This window comes from Tympanuchus pallidicinctus, unplaced genomic scaffold (assembly GCF_026119805.1).
Source record: "Tympanuchus pallidicinctus isolate F22 unplaced genomic scaffold, pur_lepc_1.0 scaffold28, whole genome shotgun sequence".
Classification (NCBI taxonomy): domain Eukaryota; kingdom Metazoa; phylum Chordata; class Aves; order Galliformes; family Phasianidae; genus Tympanuchus; species Tympanuchus pallidicinctus.
In genome coordinates, this window is record NW_026294745.1 from 2832854 (window position 1) to 2857500 (window position 24647).

A 24647-nucleotide genomic window follows, 5' to 3' on the forward strand; every position below is an offset into this window, starting at 1 on the left:
CATAATCTGGATAGTAATCTGGAGGCTGTTTGTAGAAAAAAACCCTTGTGATAATACGAAAAGATAAACGATGTGCCAATAACTCCCCCAGCGCCGGTCAGAAGGCATTTCAGAGACGAGCAGGAGACGGGGCCAGGCGCGACAGTGACAAATTGGAAGTGCTGCAGACACGCAGCCCTGCCAGCCAGACGCCGGGAAACGCCGTGTGTCAGCATTCACCAGTCAAACCCACAGGGGCTGCTGTGAGACGGCCACCCCGTGCCCAGCCACCCCCCTGAGCCCCGTGGTTGGGAATTGGGGTGGTTGCACCTGCCAGCAGGGCAGGAGGGCCCAGCACACGCACAGAGCTCTGCAGAGGTCCCCTGCCAAAAGGAGGATTCCCGAGCGAACAATAGGTCTTTGTGTTGCTAGAAGGCTGATGTGGGGATGATCTAATTTTATGAGATGCTCTCATCTGCTCTCAATGAGGAACAGGGATAAGGAGCATGGCAGAGCACTTAGCCAGGGCTCGGGGTGTGTAGCTGCAAGGAGGATGGCGCAGATGTGGTGCAAAGCTCTCCTCTGGATCTGCCAAGGGCTACAGAGGCACTCAAAGCCAGTGAGCAAAGGGACCTGAGCAGAGATGGGAGGGTTATGGGACCCCTGAAGGAAATGCAGCTGCTGGGGAACGCTAGAGCATAAAGTGGGCAAAGCAGAAGGAGCAGCAAAGCAGAAGCAGCAGCAAAGGTTCATCCCCATCATGCTGCAGAGAGAATCTCTCACTGAGGCATGCTCCACACACAGTACCCTGCAATGCTCACAGCAAGATAGCATCAGCAGACCAAAGCAGGGGAAAAAGCACCGAGAAGGGAGTCAGGGAAAGAGATTTTGCCTATAGATTGTAGAAACACAACATAGAGCATTTAAGATGGAGGTCAGCCACCAAATGAGGTAGCACATGGTGAGCTGTGGGATGGCAGCTGTGCAGCAGGACAAGCAGGGGGAGCTGGCAGAGGAGCTCTGCTTAGAGCAAGGCAAGGCAGTCAGAACACCAGAGCCAAGCCAAAAACTGGCATTCTGCAGTGCTGCTGTCATAACCTCAGTGGGCACCATATACTGCAGAACAGCAGAGGAAAGACACAGGCAGTTATTTTGGAGTAGTAGAAAACCAACAACAATTTCAGCTGAACCCAATTGAATTCCAGAGCTGAATGACTCTAAATCCAAAGCATTTGATTTCTGCAGAGGGAAAATCAGACCTGGGATACAGGATTACCGGGACCCAGAAGGGCCAGAGCACTGTGGCAGATGGCAGAGTGGGGACGAGACAATGGTTGGATGGTCTTTTCCAACATCAATGATTTTACGATCATTCAGAACATGGGTGCTGCGGCAGGGAGCAGCAGCAAGGAACAGCCTGCGCTGCCACACTGCAGCACCAACCTGGGAAAATGTGTGTGAGCAGCCATGGATCCCTGGCCAACACCTGGGGCTGGCAGAGATGGAGGAGAAGCCAGCCCCACTGTTCCCACCCAGCAATAGAACCAAGATACTGATGGAGCCATGTGAGCAGCTATGTCTTGTTCCTGCCTCAAAAAGATCTGAGACAAAACTGGAAAGGACAAACACCAAGGTTGGTGCTTCCATCAGGACTCCACGAAAAGCACTGGGTTTGCTCTCTCTGAAGCCAGGCAGGGGTTACCTGGGATTCATGAGACTGAGCTACCATTTGATGGGAATGGCAAATGCCCTCAGAGACGAGTGCAGGCACATGCCCAGATGAGGGCAGGGGCTGCCCAGGGCCATGCTGGAGTCACACTGTACTGGTAATGGGCCGTGCTGGAGCCATGCATCACTGCAGAGCGCGTCCCCAGGCAGCAGCTTGGGCAGCTGCCAGCGTGAGGCTGTGTTTCCACTCTCTCATACCTGGCACGGGGCTGAGCCCTCCCTGAGCAGCCTGGAAAAGGAGTTGAGCGCTTGGCTGAGCTGCCAACAGCCATGCACAGCTTTGTCACCCTGCAGACTCGAGCACCACATGCCTGCCCACCCTGTGGGGCTGCTGCGTCCCCCGAGCTTTGGAACAAAGCCTTTCAGCAATGGTTTCCCATGGATTTGCCATGCGGAGGGAGAAAAGTCCCAGTGATTTATTCCTCAGACCTAAGCCGTCCCTCTAGGAGGAGGTCTCCCACGCCAAGTCTTAGCTGCAATGAGAAATAAATAAAATCACATTCATTAGTCAGCTCACTTGGCCAGGTCCATCACAAGAACGCAATAAACTTTCCATATGTCTCTGATAAACCAGACAAGCTTAAGTTACGAGCAGAAAAAAAGGCATCCACTTCCAAAATGTCAAAGTTTGCCCTGCAGCTGTGGCCAAGCACTTGTTGTCATCCAGGCTGTGCAGGCAGCAGGCTCCAAGCTGCAGGCAGAGCAGAGGAGGTGCAGTGCCGGCCCACTGCTTGCTGCTAGCAGCCCAACACAGAGCTGGACTTCACCTGGGCTGAACCCGGGATGAGCAGCCCTGAAGAGTGATGGTCCTTCAGTGCTCTAATTACAGAGCAGCAGGCGAGAGCAGGGAGTCTGATGTTCAGCAGGAAATTGAACTGCATAAGCAAGTCAGGCACAGTCCTACATGGCTCCCTGAGCAACACTGGGAAGGCTTCCAAATTCCTGCACCATTAACATTTAAGGAATCATCTCTGAACTCTGGTAGTTAAACAGTGAGGGGAAACAGGACACTGTAAATGGATTTGTTCGGTGTAGGTCAGTCATAGGAGGGGCTGTTTAAATCAAGGCTTGCTGTTTCACAGTGACAGCAAAGGGTTGGCTCCCAGCACTCCATCACACTGCTTACCACCTCATCTTTTTGTTCTGTGACCACTGTTAGGCAATGGCAATCCCTGCAGCAAGGATAAAGAGCACCCACCCCGAGGCCATGGTGCTGGGCAGCCCCGCAGTGAGTGCCCACATACCCCAAACAAGCTGGAAGCCTCTGGTCTGAGCTGAACAGCAGCCCAGAGCAAGGCTTCTCACCTCCCCATTTGCAATGAATGTGCCTAATGCTATGTGAAAGTCTAATTGCTCTTACAAGCTCCTGACCCTCAATCCCAGCTGGACAACCAGCTCACCATCTCCCCCATCCACTCACAAAGGTGCCAGCTCCATGGTTTGGGTGTCTAAGTCCATGAATCTAATTTTTAATGATTACTCTTTAAGCCAGACATACACAAAGTGCATCAGTATTAGGGAACCACTCAGCACCATGCAACAAAGCCAACCCATCCCCAGTCTGTTCTCAAGGTGTAAAACAAAGTGGGTTGTGCTCCAGCCCAGTCAACACGCACATTGCAGAAGGGGCACAACACGGGCACACAGAAATTCAACATGCTCTGTGCTCCAGGTTCTGGAAGCTGCTTTGGGGAAACACGTGCCACTCAGAGACAGCACAAAACGCTGCTGCTCCTCTGCAGCCCCAGTGTCTGCAAAGTGAGCAGTTCTCCCTGCTAACAAACCCAGGGGAAAAATACCTGGCAGGGTTTTTGCACGCCCTGCCAGCACCCAGTTCCAGTTGTGACACCATGCCGTGCCCCTCTGCTGCCGGCTGCTGCCAACAGGTCCGAGCGCAGGCGGCCCACAGCAGTGCAGGCAGAGCCCATCGCTCAGCACCGCAGGCATCCATCACCAGGTGCAGAGGAAGAGCTGCCCCAGGATTAATGCCTCGTGCTGCAAAAACAAATGGCCCGGGCTCGCCTCGATGTTCAGTTTTGATGAATGGTTTGACTTCGCCTTGACACCTCCGCAGCAGCGGGAGACCATTATCCTGAGACAATGTTTTATTCTATTGACATTATCTCTTAATTATAGCGTGAGCGATATCAAAGAGAGCCAGGGCCCACCGATTCCTCAGGCAGAGCCTCTGCAGCTCCTCCTGTCAGGGGATCCAGGAGAGGCTTTGCCTGGGGGCTGCAGCAGAAAGGGGTTTTGTACTGAAATTTGCAGAAGCAAGGAGGACTTCGGGAAGGCAGAAAGGTTTTCTGTGTATCTTTAAATGAGATTTTTGCAAATTTCAGAAGGAATTTGGCATTTGTTACACCTCAGAATACAATGAGCATTTGGATGAAATTTGTCTGAGGGATTCAAGACCTCCCGCTTCAGGGATCCAGGAGAGGCCCCGAGGTGAGTTACACGTTCACCTTCAGTTCTGGTGTCAGCTCCCACTGGTTGCACCCTGAGGGGCAGAGCCCAGCACTGCTGTCAGCAGCTCCCATTGGCACCAGTTGTTTGCAATACCATTTTGTGCATAGGGAACAACCCATCAGAAAGGGAACCATGGCACTCTCATCCTTGAATTCCCCGAGTCAGAGGCAGCAGCACTGCAGAGCTGCCACCCCAGAAGGGGGAAAACAACAGAGAAGAGCATTTTTAATATTTAATCTGTGCCAACTTAATTAACTTGCAAGAAAAAAAAAATGCACAGCACCACACACGCAGGGATGCAGGCTCTCCAAAGCATCACACGAGTCCCCGGTGAGACAGGAGAAGAGAATGCATGGCAGGCAATGGGAAAACCAATCAGTGACACATGAAACTTGTAATGCTGAAAGCTTTCCTGGAAAGCCAACCAACAGCCACCAGTGCCCGCTCTGAGTCTGCAGTTAAAGGGGAGAAATCTTTGATTTACAGCAGAGGACAGAGCCCGTGGGCTGGGTGCACACAGGCCTCACAGAGTGTTTCTGATTGCCCAGGGGTGGTTTCTTCCTGAGGCAGAGGATGGTTCATGTCAGATGGAGTCAGACAGCCCCCACTGTGCCCTGGTGATTTACAGGCACGCAGAGGGGCTACACCAACCACAGCATTCAAGGATTACCTAACGTAGGATGAAGTAGAGCAAATGCAAATGGCTGGATGGTATGCAAACAGCACGGCTGCTAAACTCTCTGGTTTCTTTCACAAGGCTGTGAAATGGGGAAAATGTACTTTTGGATAAGCTAGGGGCACTGGGGTGTTTATGAGCCAAAGAAAATCCAGAAGGTAGGGCAAGGGGTGGCAAGAAGCTCCCTGCAGTGGTCACAGCACCAAACAGCAACTTGTGGAGGAAGAGGAGTGAGCATGGGGCTGTTCAGTGGCTCTGTGGGTGGCAATCAGGGATGCAGTGAGATGGACCTCACCAGTGCTCCCTGCACTGCTCCAGGGTGCATCTGGACCCAGAACTAAACCAATTTGGAAGGTTAAAACCAGGGGACTGAGTTTGCAACAGCACCAGGAACTGCAATTTGCTAGAAAACAAAAAATCCTAATCCTTTATTTTCACTGGCACCAAATGTCCCTTAAAGAAGGTCCCTGCTCTTTGTGACATTCAGCACACTGGAAAAGCAGTGCTCACAAGGGATGCAGAGCAGCTCAGTGCCTGGGCTCAGAGCACTTAGTGCAGATAGGAGCTGTGAACCTGCCAGCACCAGCTCCAGCCCCTGCATTCCCATGGATCTTCTCTGCTCCAGTTTCCACACACGTGGCTGCAAGCCAAAGGCTTACTTGGAAAAGCAGAGGAAGTCTCCAGCAAGACGGGGGGAGAGAAGGAGGGAAATTCCTTGAAATGCTGTCTTTGGGGAACAGGTTTGCAGTTGCTGGAAATTCCTTCCCTGGAAACTCAGCTGCAAGGCTCAGCTGCCCACCACCACTCAATATCTCATGCTCCATGCTGTGAGCAGCAGGATGCTGTGACCCACAGCTCCAACTGAGATCTGCAGGCACGAGGTGAAGCATCAGCTGCAGCGCAGCCTTTTTCCTCCATCAGAACTCATCCAGAAGTTAATCTGGATGGAAAAGGCAGAAAGCAGCAGGGCCGTGTATGTGTTCTGGCTCTTTAACAGAGCAGCGCAGGCACAAGCATCACATTCTGCTCCGTACTCAGCCTGGCAGCTCAGAAGCGGCGCTCAGCAGCAGTCACAGAGCCCCATAGCGGAGACGGGAAGGATCGCCAGCTTGGCCAACCAATGCCAGCAGCTGGGGGCAGCGCCTGGCACCGCAGAACCTCGAAGCGGCAGCAGCCGGGCCGGGCACAGACACCGCACACCCCAAAGCACGGTCCTTGCCACCAGCAGCACGCCTGCAGCCTCTGGGAAAGTGATGAACTTACCAAAGGAAAACAGTACACTTTTTTTTTTTTTTTTTTTAATTCCTCCAAAATAGCGCTGTGTGCTTAACCCCCAGGAGCCACAGGCTGAGAGATCAAACCTTCTCCCTCAGGGGACTGCTATCGCCATTTGGTATCCATTTTCGATCTGACTGCTCCTTTTCAGGAATTGTTACTCTTATTCCAGAAAAGCAGCGCTCCCCAGGAGCCACTGAGCACTAGGGGGGAAACAGGGGGGCCTGGCTCTGTGTCACCACACATCACCACCCCAGGGACCCCTCCATGGTATCACCCACTGTAGAGAGTAACACTGCCATCCAGCACACACTTGGGAGCAGACTTCTTTGCCAAAGCCCTGCAGCCTGCGCTTGCTTTGGGCAACTCAGCGCACATGTGAGCACAGAGAACGGAGCACAGAGTACAGCACAACTCACACTGGTGCTGCAGGAGGCTGCAGAGGGATGCTGGCATGGCACAGAAGGCAGCTGAGGAGCAGCACTGCCGGGCACTACAATTACTAACGTTGTGATGTGGAGCTGCAAGCAGCTTTCTGCTTGGTGTCAGCCTGAGAAAGGGCTCAGTGCAGGGTCAACGCCACGCACAGCCTAGAACTGTGAACCCCCAGCTACCAGCAGGAAGGATGCTGGTTTCAGCTGCACGCACCTGACTCAAGTTTTGCACCAATACGATGCAGCAGAGCCCTGCTCAGAGCAGGATTAAAGACCACCAGCATGGAAGCACAGGCAAACCTGCAGTGCCCAGGCAAGAAGTTTCTCATGCTCTCTCCTAAACCTCCTGTGAGCAAACCGTCCTCCCTCTAGCTACTTCCCACCTGGACAGGTTTGCTGCAGCCAAACACAAGGGAAACCAGCTTCTGGCATTACTCAGCCCCCTTCTAGCACCTATTGCCTGGGGTTCTAGGCTTCTCCGTGCCACACTGCAGTAAGGGCATCTCATGGACACGCCGGTGCGCAGGGGGACCCCGAGGCCCTTCCCAGCCCTGCTGATTCCAAGGCTGCCTCCGGCACGGCGCCTCCACGGCACCACAGCGCCCCCTGACGGCCGCACTGCAGAGCAGCAGCCCCAGCCCGCACGACTCAGCAGCGCAAGGTGCAAAGCTGCGTTTAAAAAAAGAACTCTCACAACGCGTTTTTCCCAGCAGCTGATTTGCCTTACCGGCTGCAAGACGATGGAAAGTATAGTAACAATAGCAGAATGGCACTATCCTAGGCTGCAATAAATGAGAGCAAGTGCAAACACAGCAACCACGGACAATAAAAACAAAGAAAATCTACTTACCTTTAGAAGGCTTCCAGCAGAGATCGCCAGCAAGACCCCCTCACCTCCACTGCCAAGCCTTAAATGAAGTCTGGGAAGGGCTGTATCCTGGCTCTACTCCTTCCAATCACTAACGTCCAGTGTCTGCACCTGAGCTTCCCTGCGTTGGCCCTGCCCTCCCACCAGGTGCTCCATCACTGCTTCAGGCTACAGCTCAGCATTTCTGCTACACCTGTGCAGTAGCAATTAGCATTTGTGCCACAGAAATACTCCAGGCAAGTTCTGTTTGTGGGTCAGGTTCTGGGTTGCTGTGACCATCCCATTCCATTACCTGGTCTACATTACAGCTGTCCTGTGATACATCAGCCCAAGCTCTGCTGCAGGATGTGGCCAGCGGGGACACGGCTGGTTAGGAATGTACCAGCAAACAGCATACAGTGTTTGTTTCAACTCCTGTTCTCTTCCCACCTAGTAAGTGGGGTAGAGGTGAGAGAGGAAGAGCATTGCTCACCCAGCTGAAAGGTCAGCAGACGCTGGACAGCTGCAGTGGTTTCCATTCCCAACAGCATCCATACCTCGTGATGTGCAAGTGCTCTGCTACACAGGGGAGAGCAGGGCCTGCCCCGCCATGTTTGCATAGGCACCAGCGTGGGTCCCTTGGGCATCCCTGATTCCTGGCTTGGAGCAGTGAAGGCTGATGTAGCAGATTCCTTCCCACCACAGAGTGGCCCCAGCCCTCACGCTGCAGTTAACACCCAGCTCTACGTACCACAAGGCCCCATTTCAGAAATATGGAGTAACTTCTCCAAATCCTACCAAAGCCATCGTGACTGCCATTATTCCACACTGCTTCCTCCATCTGAAGGCACAAGTATCTTCATCAGCACTCTCTAACTGAGTGCTGATGGGAGGAGGGGGGCAGAGCAGGGCAGACACCTGCTCCAGCAGGATTTATGTGGAAAGCTGGATACACCAAAAAGGTTTTTGGTATGGCCTGTGTGTCAGTCACCAAAAGCAAGGAGGGATCTGGCAGGTTGGAGTGAAAAGGCTCCGGAAGGGAATCACCGGAGCTCAATGTTACAGCACAGAATAAGACATGAAAAGGCCGGAGTAACCCTGGGCAGGCTCCAGGTGCCCTGAAGAGCCTCTAGGAGAAACATCACTGCCGTGACAGCACTCAGAATTGATTTGTGGCATAGTCTGGTCACATCGAGTGGCAATAAAACCCTTAAGTGGCTTTGGGATAGCAAGCCCTGGTCATGCGAGATGAACAGTGGCTTTAAAAAAGATCACTAAATCCCACCAGTGCTACTTATACAAACCTTATTTATTCTAAGGGCTCCTATTAAAGTGCCTTTTATTCCTGGCAGTAGGCAGTTTTACATTGCAAAACAACAGATGAGCCAGCAGCTGCTTTCAGCCCTGCCTGCCCACGGGGGGAGAGGGCTGTGATGAGCACAGTCTGGCCAAGGCCCCTCACACACTGTGTTTTGGGTTCCTGGACAAGGCCTTTCCGGCCGTGCACTCCCTGTGCCTCCGTGGGGCTGCCCAGGACTCGTCCCCTTCTGGAGAATGGTGGTGATCTGAAGCAGTTCCCATCCCAAGCTCAGGCCTCGGCGGTGTCGTGGCTCTGTATGCAGGTGTCCTGGAGGAGCGGTGTGGTCTCAGAGGGCTGGGGACTCTGCGTGGTGGGGTCGTGTGGGTGCTTCTCCTTGGCAGACTTCTGGAGAGAAGAGGGCAGAGGTTACAACCCCACAGCACAGACCGTACAGCACGCATCACGCACAAGAATTGTGCCCCAGCGCCTTGGATTTCTGCATGGCGCAATCCTTCCCTGACAGATTTCAAATTGAATGCTTTTACATCTCCTGCCCCAACAGAACATTATCTCTGGTCCTGCCCACCAGTCCTTGTAACAACCCAGGAACAGCCAGCCTGTAGAGCTGTGTCATCAGGCAGAGGATTGTCTGTAAGCGAGCTGCACAGCCCCAGACATCTACTAGCTGTACAAGTCCCTGTTCATAGCTATAGTGTCCCTATTCATTGCAGGGGAGTTGGAATAGATGACCTTTAAGGGTCCCTTCCAACTCAAACAGTTCTATGAAACACACAGGGTCTTATCATGGACAAAGACCAGGAGGCCTGCATGGATGAATGAGCTGCTTCTGGCCAAGTAAACACGCAAAAAAGAAGCACCTATCTTTAAGAGAAGGGAACTACAAGCCAGGCAGCCTCCCCTCAATCCCTGGGAAGCACTGGGAACTATTTCCAGGCAACTAAGGACAAAGTCATCAGGGGCAGTCAGCATGGATCCACTAAGGAAAAGTCACCTTTGACCAGCACGATAACTTTGTGTGATTATTAGCAGCTCAGTAGGTGAGGGCAGAGCTGTGGATATTGCCAACTTTGGCTGCAGTAAGGCTTTCAATGCCATTTCCTGTGTGATTCTCATAAAGGGTACTGCCAATGGCCCACACTTACTGGAAAGCAGATACGAGTAGTGTACCTCAGGCATCTGCCCTGGGTCCAGCTCTGTTTAACACCTAACATCTTTATTAATGATCTAGATGGTGGGGGTGGAGTGCAACCTCAGCTACTAGCAGGTGACACGAAGCTGGGAGGAGTGGCTGATGCACCAGAGGGTCACACTGCCATCCCACAGGACCTTGATAGGCTGGAGAAATGGACAACAGGAGCCTCACCAGCTGCAGCAAGGGGAACTGCAAAGTCTGCATGTGGGAAGGGGCAGCCCCAGGCTGCATTAGATGAAGCACGGCCAGCAGCTCAAGGTGGTCCTTCCCCCCTGCTCAGCACTGATGTAGTCCTGAAGTACCGTTTCCAGTTGTTCTGGGCTCCCCAGAGCCACAGAGACGTGGATCTACTGAGAGGCCAAAGCAGGACTATTGAGATGATTAAAGGACTGTAGCATCTCATACGAGGGCCAAGAAAGTTGAAGCTGTACAGCCTGGAGAAGAGAAGGCTCAGGGGGATCTTAATTTATTTCAGGAGCTCAATGAAGACTGTAAAACCCCCAAAGAGTGAGGCTCTTCCCAGTGGTTGTCAGAGACAGGACGAGGTGATGGGCACAAACTAAAACACAGCTGTGATCTGAGCATCAGAAAATGCTTGCTTTTTTTTTTTTTTTTTTAATTTTTTCTTTTAAAAAAAAACCCCTGTGCCCAAGCACTGGGTAAGGTTGCACATAGAAGTGGGGGAATCTCCATCCTTGGGGATTCAAGAGGCACCTGGACATGGACCTGAGCAAGCAGGCCTAGGTGGCCCTGCTTGAACAGAGGGGTTGCAGGAGATGACCTCCACAGCTCCCTTCCAACTCCATTGATTCTGTGATTTTGTGTTTCTGTAATACAAACCCAGATATTTGAAAAATCAAATTCCCCATTGAAAGCCCTTGCAGGGCACCAGCAGGGTGCCTCTGTCACCCCCACCGCTGGGCCCTCTGAAGAACTTACCTCCAGCTCTCAAACTCTCATAGGGGAGGGAGGTGAGGAAAGCAGCTCCTCACACCACACTTATGTTTTATCCCAATCCTTGCTGATACCATTAGACCAAGTACACAGGGAGCAGAAACAAGAGTGTGTTCTTGCAGCCTGGTTAAGTGCTAGTACTAACACAGCTAAATCGTCCCAAACAAAGGCAGGAGATAACAGGGCTGCATCAAAGACTGCCAAGAAGACACATCTTCTGGTACACATGGACAGCAAACATTTCCATTTGATTGGTTTTTAGCAAAGTTCAATCAACTCTGGATGAGAGAAGAGCGTGTTACCTTGGCTGGGTACCCACCTATAGTCTGGCTTCCCGCAACACCTTAACCGGAGGCAGCTTTCTGGCATGGGGGGCCTGGGTGGCCTTATTACTGTCTGACTTCTTTCTATTGCTACTCCAAAATAAAGAGCATTTTTCCTAGAAGATAATCAGGCTCGTTTATGGTGCACTTTGACATGAATTCCACGAGGGTCTGATTTCAGGAGGCGATTTTAAAGAAGTTTTAATCACTGTTTAACTATAATTCAGCTATTGAGGAAGATTTCAAGATTTAGGTTAAACTAAGCCCTATTTAAGATTTTGATCAGCACCAAGCCAGTTTTAAAATGGTCTGTTTGCATATTAAATGTCTTCTTGCATAAGCTTTGGGTCGCATTAGCAGAGAGCTTTAATGCTGCATGTGGGCACATGTTGTGCCCATACAGGAGACACGCACATTTTTGGAACAACAGATGCATTTTAAACTGGCTCCTATGCAAACTAGACTAAGATTTAAGTGTTTCACAGTACCTCATCTGGACTGGTTTGATGGCCCACTGCTCTCTCTGGAAGCCAGAGAGATGTGAGACACACCAGGAAGGCACAGGTTAAGCAAGAGCTTCACGCTGGCAGACACGTGAAGATGGGGACAATGCCCCTCAGACATCACCTGTGGCCTCCAGAGAGAGGAACGGGGGTGATTAGCAATCATCACTAGATCAGCAGCACTTTGATTGAGGAACACAGCTTGGCTGCAAGTTGCTGTCTTCCAGTTTACAAGCTCTTATCTGTTCATTAGGCACAGAATTTAATGTGCTGTTGCATGGCTTCCTCCAAGATTTATAAAGCCATTAGGGCTACTGATTTATTTTTCAGGTAGTCAGATGCTTCTTCTGGTTTATTTTAGTTCTAGCACTTTGTGAGGCTCTGGCTGAGCACCCAGATGCAGCTGTCTCATGCCCAGGTTTGGGATGTTTCAAAAGCAGCTGTTCAGACAATTCAAGTGAATAGAGAAGGCAGCTTTTCTCCTACCCCCTTCCAGCATAGTGGGTAAGGCTCTTTGATGCAGGGAAACCTGCACAAAGCAGGGTGAGGAAATGGCAGCCCAGGCTGTCAGACACAGCAGCCCAGGAAACACCAGCAGGTGCTGAGATACAGTGGTGCTGCAGAGCAGGATGAAGCCTGCGGCCACCTGCAGCTGCTGGAACAAAGAGGGAGGCACACTCAGAGCTCAGCTGCTCTGGGAACAGCACAAGGGTCAGCACTGAGCCCCAGCCCCTCACACTGCTCCCCCACTGCCAGGTAGCGCAGGGAGGAACAAGGGGATTTGGAATCATGTGTTTAAGTCAATTAAGCAGTTGTAGGCTTGGTAGAAATCCAATTATGTGATACTCGGAGAACTCTAGAGCTATTTAAAGTGGGCTGATATTAGCATTTCAGTAAGGGTAGCTAAAGGTTGAGCAGAAGCAGCCTCTCGCCCATGCTCTCACCTCAACCCACTCATCCTCTTCACTGCCTTTTCATCCCCTCAAGCAGCTTCTTCTTATCTGCAGCTTTAGAGCCAGCTCAAGCTGTCTGGCTGTAACTCCAAGCTCAATAAGCTTGCTTTGATATAGGTTAGGGAGCTAGATCTCTACTTCAATGCTAAGCTCTCTAAAAGCTTTAGCTCTTATCAGATGAGTGTTTTGCAGCTGGAGACAGATCACCACCAAGTGCCTGAGCTGTTTTATATTCTGTCCCCACAGCATTACACTCAGACGGATGGGGCAGCCAGGCCCTGCGCTGCTCCTACCCACCCAAAGCTCCCTGCAGCCCTCAGAGGTCAGGACTTCTCACCCACAGATCCCTGCAGGCCTGACTCCCACAGATATTTAGAACAGCTGCACTTGCAGAGAAATAAATGAGCTTCTGGGTGAGGGTACAGACCTGATGCTTTACATGGAAATGAGATTGATGAGCCAGGGTTGTGCATTAGTTGGGTGAGCTGAGAAATGTTTCCTCCCATGAGAACCTGCTTTGGTCACTGCTGCGCACTGAGATGACCAGAATTGCTTTTAAAACATTTGCAGCCCAATTTCTTGATAGCTGAGGAAGTCCTGTGGTTACCTACTGGTGTCATTAGGACACAGTTGTAACAGAATCACGGTATCAGCCAATGCTCCATCAGGAGTGTTAGATTGTCAACTCAGTCTTTGCCATCCGATTAAATCTGGTTTGGCTAACAGCACTTCCCACCTGATATCTGCACGTTCTTACCTGACTCATCATCATGAGTGCAGCTGAGATGATGAGCGGGACACTGAGCCCGAGGAAGATGTACTGCAGGTAGTCTAGGATGGATGGGATCAGCACCAGGTTGGTGTAAAACTGCGATAGGACTGAGCCATCAATGTATCCACTCTGCCCAAGAAAGCAAAGTTGTGATAGGCATCTCTCTTTCATCCAGAGCAGTGACAGACCATTTGTGCAATGCCTCTCCTACCACGGATTGAGGAATTTAGGTCAGAGGCAGGCCAGAAGCTTGTACCAAACAGCTGGACATGCACACAGCTGTAGGACTGCACTCCCTAGCACACATTAGCATGCAGATGCTGGCAGTGCTGTTCTGGGTTCTATTTAACCCCGCATCCAGGACAGAGCCAGAGGTTTGCCAAGTACAGTGCAGGGTTTGTTTGACTTAGAAGGATTAATCATGCAGCCAAGCAGTACAAAGCCTTCCGTTGGCTGCTCAGTCTGGCTGGCTTAAAGCCTTATTCAGAGTGGAGTTTCCCCAGCACCACGGTTTCCCCCTTCCTGCACGAGACACTCTTCAGAATTTGGTCAAGGAAGGCTGCTCACCTCTGCAAACCACAGCAGCGGCATCACCACTGGCTGAATCTTCCCTGTTTGACTGTGGGGGTGGAAAAGAAACAAGCATTTAGATTCCTGGTTCATCAGACCACAGCAACTGTTGCAATTCTTCCTAATGGGAAGAGTCTGGCAGACCAGCAGTGGCCAGGACACTGATGCAAGAAGGTAGCAACTCCTGCTGCTTCAGGGAGCTCCCTGCCCTCCAGGGACCAGGTTCATCTTGGGCCTTCTGTGCAAAAGCAGTGCCAACACTTCCATTTGAATTTAGTTGTCCAATGACAGCAAGAAGTGCCATCCCAAACCTGGGCTCTGGGTACACTGATTCAGTGAACTGGAATGTTGAGCTTACGCAGATCTGAGATGTCCCAGTCATCTGCATGGCACTGCAGGGCAGTACTGCCAAGTTCAGAGCACAGAGATCGTCCGCCAGCATGCACAACAGGGCCAGCATTTGTATTTCAACTGTTCAGTCAGGTGCATGAAGCACTGCAAGAGCTGAGCCAACAGGCAGGCACACAGCACTGCCAGGGGACAGCAGCTGGAGGTCACTGGAACAGCTGACCCCACACATCAGCCAGCTGGCTGCTGCAGTGGTGACACTGCTAACATCAAAGCTCTCTCCTCTGTCAGGGTGAGTTCTGCAGGGACCCCAGAGCCAGCAGCACTCCCTGCTGGATGAAGAGATAGCCACTTTTAACAGCGAATCACTTACAGGATACCAGACACCTGCTTCATGTACTGGTTCAGCTGGAGCTTGATGGAGCAATTCATGGGGATGCCTGTCATCTGCATAGGAAGAGACCAACCATTTCATCAGTACAACTCACACATATTGTGAGAGCTCTGCAGAAAACTGGCTCTCCACTTTCCTCCCCAGCTGCTCCAGGTGCCAACTTCCCAATGAAGCAGTGAATTGGATCACTCAGAGATCCACCACACATGGCCAGCAGCAAGGCTGAGTTTCCAGTGTACCAGTGCTGGTCAGCCCCACGCTGCTCCCCAGGCTCTGAGGATGACTGCTCACATGTGTAGTGCACGTGTTTAACAGGCAGACTGCATGAACATGGGGAGGTGCTTTACAGGACATAGGGCTCGTGGGACCAAACCCAATCAAGTTTAAAGTTACCACGTAGAACTCACAACCTGCAATTGATTCCTTGGGCAGGGTGTTTTAACAGAAGCTTCTATTCCTGAGCCTGATGAGCCTCTTCTGTTGTTGAACCTATCTGCACTTGTTTTGAGAATACATCAGCACACAACATCACACTTCTAAGATGGTCCTTTGGCATTGGCTCCTCATGACACTGCAGTTCTCTGACATACTAAGGGGAGGGTATTTTGCCTGGATTGCCCATATTTGTACTCAGCAGGCTGGGCTAGATAACAGTGAATTGTACTGTTATCAGAAGAGCTTTGATACTGTAATAAACTTAATTAGATTTCCGTAAATGTGATAAGAAAAGGAGCGAACCCAATGCCTGGGTAAGAAGTTTATCTTGCCTTACTTCAAGAGGGGATTGGTTTCTTGCTCAAGTTAGCACCACTGAACACTTGGAAACATTCCACTCATGGCCACATGCAGAGTGGGCCACAAGGGGAAGAGCCCCATGTCTTCTCCCCTTCAACTGGGGAGACAAAGATGACTTGAGATGGCACTGGTGAGCAGCTTCATCCTTCTGTTCAGTATGCACGAGGTGCAGCAGCAAGGCTGACAGAGCAGAAGCAGCCAGTCAGATGGGCTAGTCAGGATGGAGGAATAAGCCAGCCCCAAAACAGCAGCAACAGGTGCCCTACAAAGTGGTGTTCAGACTTTGCCAGTCATCTCTCATGGTCATACATGTTTACAGACCTGGGCTGCTGCCAGATACACCTCCTGGTGTCACGGGCCTTCCTGAGTCAGTGGAAAGAAAAGGACTGCGCTTATCAAAACAATTATGATTCCAATTAGTCCTGCAATTCCCTAGAAGCTAAGCTAGTTATTCAATTAGTTTATGACTTTGGTGTTTTTTATCTGCACACGTCCTTACCACTTTGCACTCTGGAACCTGCTCCAGTCAGCACCAGGAGAGCAGCATGGGGCTGACAGGCAGGGTAGCATGCTCCCATCTCCACCACACAGCCTAGGCCAGCCCTCCCGGCCCCTCATCAGGTGTTGCCCAGCCCAGGTCCAGACCCAGCAGAGCAGGATCCCACCAGTCCCCACCACAGGGTGTTTACCAGCCCCACTGCACAGCCTAGGCCCAGCCTAAGGGCAGCCATTCCCCCCAGCCCCACTGAACAGCTTTGGCCTTGCCCTGGGGCAGCCACCTCCCAGCCCCTCACCGGGTGCACGTCAAGGAAGAGCGCGTGCTCCTCCTTGCTGGGATGCAGGCCTTCCACAGCATCCACCAGGCTTGGGTCAGCATTGTAGAAGTGAGGGTGGGAGATGAACATCGGTGCATCTGGGTGAGAACAGAGACAACTTAAGCTCGTCCATCTGAGAGCACGTTGATATTTCTAAACCATTGCAGAATTTTTTTCTGCTTTTTCATGCTTTTCTATTCTTTTCCCCCAGCAGCTTGTCGCACCAGAAAGGTTCAGATCCCACCTCTAAGCCACCTTCACCCCACACACCACCAAACACTCATCAGCCACAAATGTGGGACAGAACACTGAAGACTGAATTCTCACTCCTGAGTGATCTCTACTCACTGTCCAAAGTCAAAGTTTAGCTTGGCAGTTACACAGCCAGCTTTCAGCCTGGGGGAGGTGATGCTCCATCCTACCCTCAGCCATTTCATGAACAAGCAGAGGGCTCTTTCAGCAGCTTTCTCACTCTCCCCTTGCTCAGATGAATGCACACATACCCCAGAGATACCTTCCAGCCCTCTGCCAGGCAGCAAAGCAAGTTTTTGGACAGGTAATCCCATCCCACCTGCCCCAGACATCAGTATGGAAAGGGGAATTGCAGGACTCACTTAGCCTGCAGGAGCTGACGTTCTGGATGCCAGACTGCCTGCAGGGACAGAAGCCTTCGTTGGGGGGATAATCTGTGCCATTGGCAAAGAGCGTTTTCGGTGCCACGAAGCGATAGGTGGGCACCCCCTTGAACTGTCCCGACTGCTCGTACACCAGTTTCATGGATCTGGAAGGGTTTTGGTGAAGAAGGATCAGGATTAGCCAGCAGGTTCTTAGCACAGAAACAGGCTCTTATCTTCACCGGATAAGATGCAGTTGCAATGTAACTTAGACTTTGAGATCAAGATAAACACTCCGAGCAGAGCTTTGGATTGGGAATGAGTATCTAAGCCATTTGCTTTCCATGTTTTAAGCACAAATACAAGGCTGGTCAGGACTAGTTGTGGAGGGAACCACACAAGCTTATAAATCTGTTTGCAGAATCCAGAATGGATTTGTTTAAGGGCATGGAGTAATCCCCATGGCCGCTCTCCCAGAGATAATGCTTTCTTTGTGCTGGCACTGGCCCCCGAGATAGAAGAGCTCTGTCACAGCAGATGGACACTGGCTAAATCTGTTTTCTAGCACACAGCCATCAGGAGAGTGGAAAATTTCATCTTTTGAACTACACTGTACAGCAAGATTTTAATCCAGGTAAAAGAGCAGCGACTTTATGCTGCATGCATCAGTAGATGCATGTTTCCAGGAAGGCAGTTCACTCCTTTGCACTCAAGCAAGACCCGTGGGGATGCAGCCAGCCCAGCCAAGAAGGATGCCCATCACTACAGCTGCCTTCTGCACAGCACTGATGTGCACGCTTCTGTGCTGTGCTCACCCTCCAGCAAGAATCACAGGAAACCAAGCCTCCTGCTCGATTTTACACCTTGCCAAAAACACTTTACATTCTCTACAAGACCTCCACAGTTCTACAAAAACAGGTATGTTTAAATAAACTTTGACTACCAGTAAACATCCCTGCAAGTCCTTGGCTCTGAGTCATTTTGGTATTTGTTGATGACTCTTGTGTAGAGGAATTCCTGCACTAATACTGGGCTCAGCTGACTTTGCTTGTTGGCTGAGGTCACTGATCTCTATTCAGCAGGAGCACTTTGCTTGTTTTGCAGCAACTGCATAGCCGAAATCACCATTATCTTTCCCTGGCTGGGGACAGAGCTTTGTATCTGGCCACCTCACTTCCCCTCCTTCCAGTCTCAGGGTGTTTCCACAGGAGCAGGGCAGGCTCCAGAGGTACTTTAACCTCTGCACACTCAGCTGAGACCAGGGCATCACACAGGCACAGCTATGCAAGAGCAAAAATGAAGCAGCGTAGGAGCAGTGGCACAGCCCCCAGCATTACTTCTGCAGTAGTTCTGTGGCCAAACAGCATTTCCTTCTGACAACCTTCATTTCCAGCCTTCCTCTTCCCAAATTTTGTCTAGACTGGTTTTCAATTCAGTTAGGTTAGGCTTCCCCAGCAATCCAGAAGGTATTTATGAACATCACAAGACGTAGGCAGACAGCTCTACGCTCTTTGCAATGCTCTGACACTACAACACTGAACTGCAGCAGAACATTCAACTACAGGAACTCTGCCCAAGTCCTCTGCATCACCACACAGCGCTCCGCAAGCACCAGAGCATCTCCCACCATCAGCACAGGGACTGCAGCTCTGCGCCTGCTGCAGCCTCACCTGCAGGCATCGGGGCTGTAGAACTCCAGTGATGTTGGGGACATGTATGGTGGCCACATCTCCCCTGCAGTCCCGTTGATCATGTTGCACTGATTGCTTCGCCAGTAGTTCACCTGTTGGATGGGTGCAGAGAGAGGAGCTCAGTCCTATCAGCTCAATGTTGACTTCCATCCCTGCCATGCCATCCAGAGTAGCTGGGGACAGCAATGCTGGAGAGCTTTCAGGATGGGTCCAACTGAATGCTTCTTGCACTGGGCTGCCTTCTGGTCATTCTGCCTTTACTTTGACATTCAAGTTCCATAGGAACTCGCTTCCAAACTTGTGACCCACTGATACAACAGCACCAAAAGCTTTCAGTTAGCCTTGCTCTACATCAGGCACTGCCCCTGTACCTGAGTTTTGCTGCCCGATGCTTACCTTTTTCAAGCCATTCCATGAATCCACCATATGAACTTGACTGATGTTCTTCATGCCTGTATTCACTGTGAACAATCCAGAATTGGTGTTGTTAAACTGCAGAGAGAAGAAATTAACCTGTAATCCATCACATGCAGAAAGCCTGCAGGGTGCTAACACCTTTGCATACTTCATCATTAGGAGCACTTCACATACTGTAAGCTTCTGAAGTTTCACGTTGGTTGCCAGAGACAGCTTCCAACACAATTTTCCCCTCCAGCAGAAATGTAAGGCGCCTTACACAACCGCCATCAATTACACATGGCTGCTCCAAGCAGTTTGTGAAGGAGACAGCCTGCATATTCAGTAACAAGAGCAATATGTCTGGGACTTCAGGGTTCCCAGCAGGAGTTTACTCACCTCCACAAATATGCCAAATTTTCCCTTGAATGGGATCAGGCCAGGGACAAGGGCATTTATTGTGTCTAAAAGAGGGTCTTCATAGCCCCACAAGATCTCCCCCACTGTCCGGTTAATGAAGGCCTCCTGCTTCAGGCCAGCCAGGGCCCCACTCAGCAAGAACTTCACAAAACTGGGTAGGTTTTCCATCATGACAGCTGCTCCCTGTGAAGGAAAGCAATCCTTGAGATCAGAGCCCTGCCTTTGGCAGAGAGGATGCAGTGCATCTTCAGCACGCAGCACAGCGCTCTATGGAAGCCCTTCTGACAGCCTGCGGGGCACCATTCAGCCCACAGCTGGGAAAAAAGCAGTTTGTGGCAGCAGCCACAGAGAGCTCACAGGTTTCATTTCCCCAGATAAAGGTTGAAGACAGATGAGGTTGAAGACTTGAGCCCAGCCCCTCTAATCACTCTGATTTTGGAAAGGTAGCAGCCCAACGTGACAACCGATAGACAAAGAACTGTACTCTGTAAGCTTAATCTTGTGGCTTGATTGAATTCAAGTCTGACAAGAAAAGAAGCCTCAGGTTAACACAGAGCATCACCACCCTGCCCGCCAGCCAGCACGTCTCTGGGAAGCAAGTCCTTACCAACATCAAGATGTTGGGCATCACTATGTACTCATCTTCGGTGCCGTTGGACAAGTCGGGCCGGAAGAAGAGCTGCCGGTACTCCAGGTAGGAGACTGTGTCGTTGTCATGGAAAGTGATGTTTGTTTTATACTTGAACTCTCTGCAAAGAGAAAAGAGACCTTGGGAACCTGGCCCCATGTGGTGCCAATTGCACTGTGTGTGAAGCAAGGGCAGGCCTTGGCTTGTTGCTGAAGAGCAGAAGAAGGAGAGCAAGCCCCAGTCAGGAGCACCAAGCTGCAGGAGAGGCAGTAGAACAGCTACTGAGAAGCCTATATCTATGACAGAGATGCTCAGATAAGTCAATCAACACCATCCCACACACTGAAACAACCTCTGAAACAGGAGAGCCAAATAAGATGGCACAAGCTCCACAGTCAAATCCGTGTGAATTTGTCCCAGAGCTCCCTACTGGCTCCTGGGCAGCCGCACATGAAGCTCAGCCCCCACAGAGCATTCTGGCTCTGCTTCTTCTCTTTGGGTCACTCTCCTGTGCACCACCCAGCTCCTGCTTGCTGCATGCTGTTAGGGAGCCCAGCTGCAGCAGCCCAAGGTTGTCCCCAGCATCCCAAGCCAGTTACAGCTCCATGGGGAGCTGCAGCTCAACGCACAAGCAGAAACAAAGTCCTTTATTGTGGAGCCTATTTTATGGTCCATAATAGGGAAAGGCACTAATCTTGCTCAACAGGAACATAAGAACATTAATAAGCTTTACCCCTTTGTTCATTCTTACTCAGTGTAAGTGAAGCCTTTTCCCCAAGCCAAGTGACTGATCCAATCACAACGTACAGAACCTACACGGTTCTGTGGTGTGACCAGCAGACCAGGGGAAATGAGGGCATATACATAGTGCCAGGTTTCCCCCAACGCTACTCAAACAGCTTTGGGATTAGACCTGTAATCTTCCCACATGAGCTTGCTTAGGCTGCTGACCTGACCTTGCCTACATGTATAGGCACTAACATGTCAAACATTGTTACTTACAGGTAGGATTATGTGCTCAGTTCAATCTCTCTCATCACCTCACACAGCAGGTCTAGAGAGGGACTCCAGCCACCATTCTTAGCCATGGCAAATAGATCAAGCCCTGTTGTTGTTGAACCTAGCCAAGATACGGTGCTCTGCACTGGTTCTCATGTTGGGCAAATTCTGCATCCCGTCATAGATGATGGGTCTTAGATCAGTGCAGGAAGTCTGAAGCTTCATATCAAGGAGATTCCAGCTCTGGAGCTAGATTCCTAAATGCACAGTGAAGATTAAACTGAAGCCCAAGCTGAAGATGGGGCTCACCCATCACCATACTAACAGCTAGCAGGTCCCAGCAGAGGACCAAGCTCCACAGCTCACACTGAAGCACCAAGCAGCCTCACAGCCCTGCCAGCCAGCGGTCCTACTGATGGTTTTAGCAAGATCAGAGCAATTACTTCACATTTGGATTGCTTTAAAACCCTGTGCTATCACTCAGGCTGGCTGCACTATTGCCATTCTGTCCTCCTGGAGGAGCCAGCCAAGAGTCTGGTGGGCAGCACAGCAGCTCACACACAGCTGGACCACAAGCAGTACCTGACCTGTAAACATACGGTCCACGCTGGGCCACCTTTGGCTTTGCTCCCTGGAGGACCTCTTGAGGGTTCTGCACTTCAAAGAGGTTCACCGTCAGATAAAAAGGAACAGGGATGTCCCTCCACATGTTGAAGGCGATGCTGCTGGGATCAATCCTCACATTCTGCAAAGAAAGAGAAAGAAGATGGGCTGCTTGGCCTTGGAGGCTGAGTACACCCACTGCTATTTCCCACGCCAGGCCTAGCTGAAGGCAGAAGTTTCAGCAGTGGATCTCTAGAGGACACAGCACGTTATGCAAACTGAAACAGAGCCAGTTCTAAACTCCAGACTTATGCGTGCAGAAGCATCAAGTATGTGCCACAGGATGTCTGCAGGCTTATTTATTGAAGCTCCGCTTGCCAGACTCCTACCCACAAGGTTTCAAAGCTGCTTTGAAGTGCTGGAGGCTTTCACCGTGCTAGACAAGCCAGCACTGAATTATTCACAGCTCTGGTGGTTTGACTTGCCTGGCACAAACAAGCCCATCCTAAAATCTTCCACTTGCTTGCCAGGTATGGCAACTCCATAGCTACAACTACAAACCACGCAGCTCTTGGGTTATCCCAGAATAGATGAAGAGAATGGTGATGCCAACCAAACTGCATCCAAGTTGCTTTTGCTTCCTCTCAGATGTAATCCTGCAGAGATTCATGTTCATCTTAATGCCGTTTGAAGGCAGTGCACAACTGAAGCACAGGCATTACCCAAGCCCTCACCTCCTCTGCAGGCACTCTGCTGGCAGCTGGCTTCCTGCCTCCGGTCCTTCCCAGTCTCCTGGGAGCTGCCTTACGGACCAGCAAACCAAAAGCTCGTTTCATCTTAATCACCTATTTTGGGGCACTCCACTATTACCTCTGCTTCCTCTGCAAGTACAAACTCTCGCTGCAGTTAAGTAACACGGCTCAGAACTGCGTTTGATCCACTAATCATCAAAGGCACGCGGGCACTCCAGCTCCAGCTCAGCCCCACAGCTGCTTGCTTTGACCCCATGGCAGGAACGAGGAAAAAGCTGCCAGCAGCGTCACTGGCAGAGAAGCAACCATGGGACAAGAGCAACCCAGACTTCATCTAGATTGTCTTATAACCCTTTCCCTGTGCACCCAGCAGAGTCTGAACACGGACATCTGCTTTTCTTTACTTTTTTTGTTCTGCTTTGCATTCCCTGGGCTTCCCGTTGCATATGCATGCATTTATGTAACACACACAGGTTGCATCCCGACCGCCTGCTGCCCTTCTCAGCCTCCTCTCATGGGAGCCCAGCAGCTCCAGGCCCTGCACAGAACCACAGGGTTGCTGAGGTTGGAAAAGAGCACTAAGCTCATTAAGTCCAACTGTAACAACTACCACTAAATAAGATACGCTGATCAGAGCAGCCTTGGAGTCAAGCTACATGAAGATCAACATAGATGTGGCACATGTCTGGAATAAAAATAGAATTATTTTTCACGCAGATGGGTTACAAAGGGTCACTGGGTGGTCTGAGATATCCTGACCATGCTAAGTTCCTGAAGAACTGAAAGCAACGGGTTACCATGCGTCTCCTCCAGACAAAGACAGCAGCGTAAGCACTGAGGACAACAGTTCCTACGTGGAGTTATGTGATAAGTGCCTGCCAAAGGCCAACCAGCCTCCAGCCCTGCCCAAGCCTTGCCACCAGCAACTCCTCACACCCACCACTCCAAACACTGCCCCAGGAATCTCAGCTAGGCCCTGCACGCTTCTCACCACCCTGCATGTCACTCCATTGTTTGTTTTCCATTTGACTTTAAGCTGTGTAAGAATTTGGGATCCTTCAAATCACGTGGAAGATGAGGAGACTGCATACTTGAGATGAAGTGAGCCCTGAGGAAAAAGAAGGGTCAGGCTTCTCCTCGCTGAGATTCACTAGAAAGTAGCTGAATCGGGTAGTTCCCCAAAAGAGGGGAAGTCTGGTTGCACTGATCATGCCATATGTTTACAGGTGCCAGCACCAGCTCTGCACAGCCAACAGACCGGACAAAGACCAACTCTGGCTTATGGCAAAGGTCTGCCTGGCTCTGCACAGCCAGTGGCACTACCAGAGCATCCATTCCAGCAGAAGCTTGTTCCTGACAAAGACGCAGGGACACACACAGCTACAGCCACTCGCTAATTATCTCCTGTGCCAGGGGAGTGTTTCTAGCTGTTGATGTGGGTAGATGTGAGCTTGAAGGAACTCCAAGGGAGAGGGACCCTCCGTTGTGGGCGGTGGGAAAGGTTTGGGTGAATTTGGGGACGAAGCCACGTATTGGGCTGATGCAGTAAGGGTTTGCTAGTGGGGGGCTGCAGAGGGGACTCTGTGAGGAAAGCTCAGCAGCTGCCCCAAGTTAGAACTCTTTTGCTCGCAACAGTAATTGGTGAGCAACTTCCCTGTTCTCATCTCAGTCCTTGAGCCCTTTCCATTGTATTTTCTCCCTTTCTGTCTTTGAGCACTGGTCCTGGGGCTCTGTGCAGCACTCACTGTGCAGACTCACAAGGGCCCAGCCCGCATCCCTGTGCCATAACCAGCAGCAGGGCCCCCTCAGCAGCCAGGAACCCCAAAGAGAGGCAACTCTTGAGCTTCACTCTCAGACACCACACCACGCACAAGGCAAGGACTCCATCCGAGCACTGCAGCGCATCACCCACGCTGTTCTGGACAATACAGAGCAATCCACCAGCACAAGCTTTCCCATGCAGTTAGCAAAGAGCATCCAGCGCTTCTCCCAGCAGCAATCACCCGTCAGCGTCAGCAGAGCGCAGCCCCCGCTAAGGAGGATCGCGGTCCCAGGCAGCCCCAGCCCTCCTGCAACAGAGCACAGAACAGCCGAGCCTAGATTTATTCGCGCTGAGATTTTAAGGATGCCGCAAACTGGAAGAGCAGCACCGAAGCAGCCGTTTCGGTGCGCGGCTCTCATCGCCCCCGGAGAGCT

At 51.2% G+C, this 24647-nt stretch overlaps 1 protein-coding gene across 4 annotated transcripts in view; it reads right to left on the minus strand.

The window, feature by feature from the left end:
- Positions 1-8699: 8699 nt before the first annotated feature.
- SCARB1 (scavenger receptor class B member 1) overlaps positions 8700-24647 on the minus strand; it is a 16211-nt gene continuing 263 nt past the window's right edge. The window contains exons 2-13 of one of the 4 annotated variants that reach the window (XM_052691192.1): positions 21684-21841; positions 20077-20218; positions 19449-19652; positions 19050-19145; positions 18633-18745; positions 16963-17129; positions 16328-16446; positions 14718-14791; positions 13994-14045; positions 13412-13555; positions 11195-11314; positions 9018-9113 (exon numbers count right to left, since the gene is read on the minus strand). In XM_052691192.1, the coding sequence (XP_052547152.1) occupies positions 11195-11314; positions 13412-13555; positions 13994-14045; positions 14718-14791; positions 16328-16446; positions 16963-17129; positions 18633-18745; positions 19050-19145; positions 19449-19652; positions 20077-20218; positions 21684-21841 (1389 nt within the window). In that variant the 3' untranslated portion in view covers positions 9018-9113. Of the gene's footprint in view, positions 9114-11194; positions 11315-13411; positions 13556-13993; positions 14046-14717; positions 14792-16327; positions 16447-16962; positions 17130-18632; positions 18746-19049; positions 19146-19448; positions 19653-20076; positions 20219-21683; positions 21842-24647 lie in introns of all 4 variants that reach the window. The other 3 variants (XM_052691191.1, XM_052691195.1, XM_052691193.1) reach the window with 3 other exon arrangements.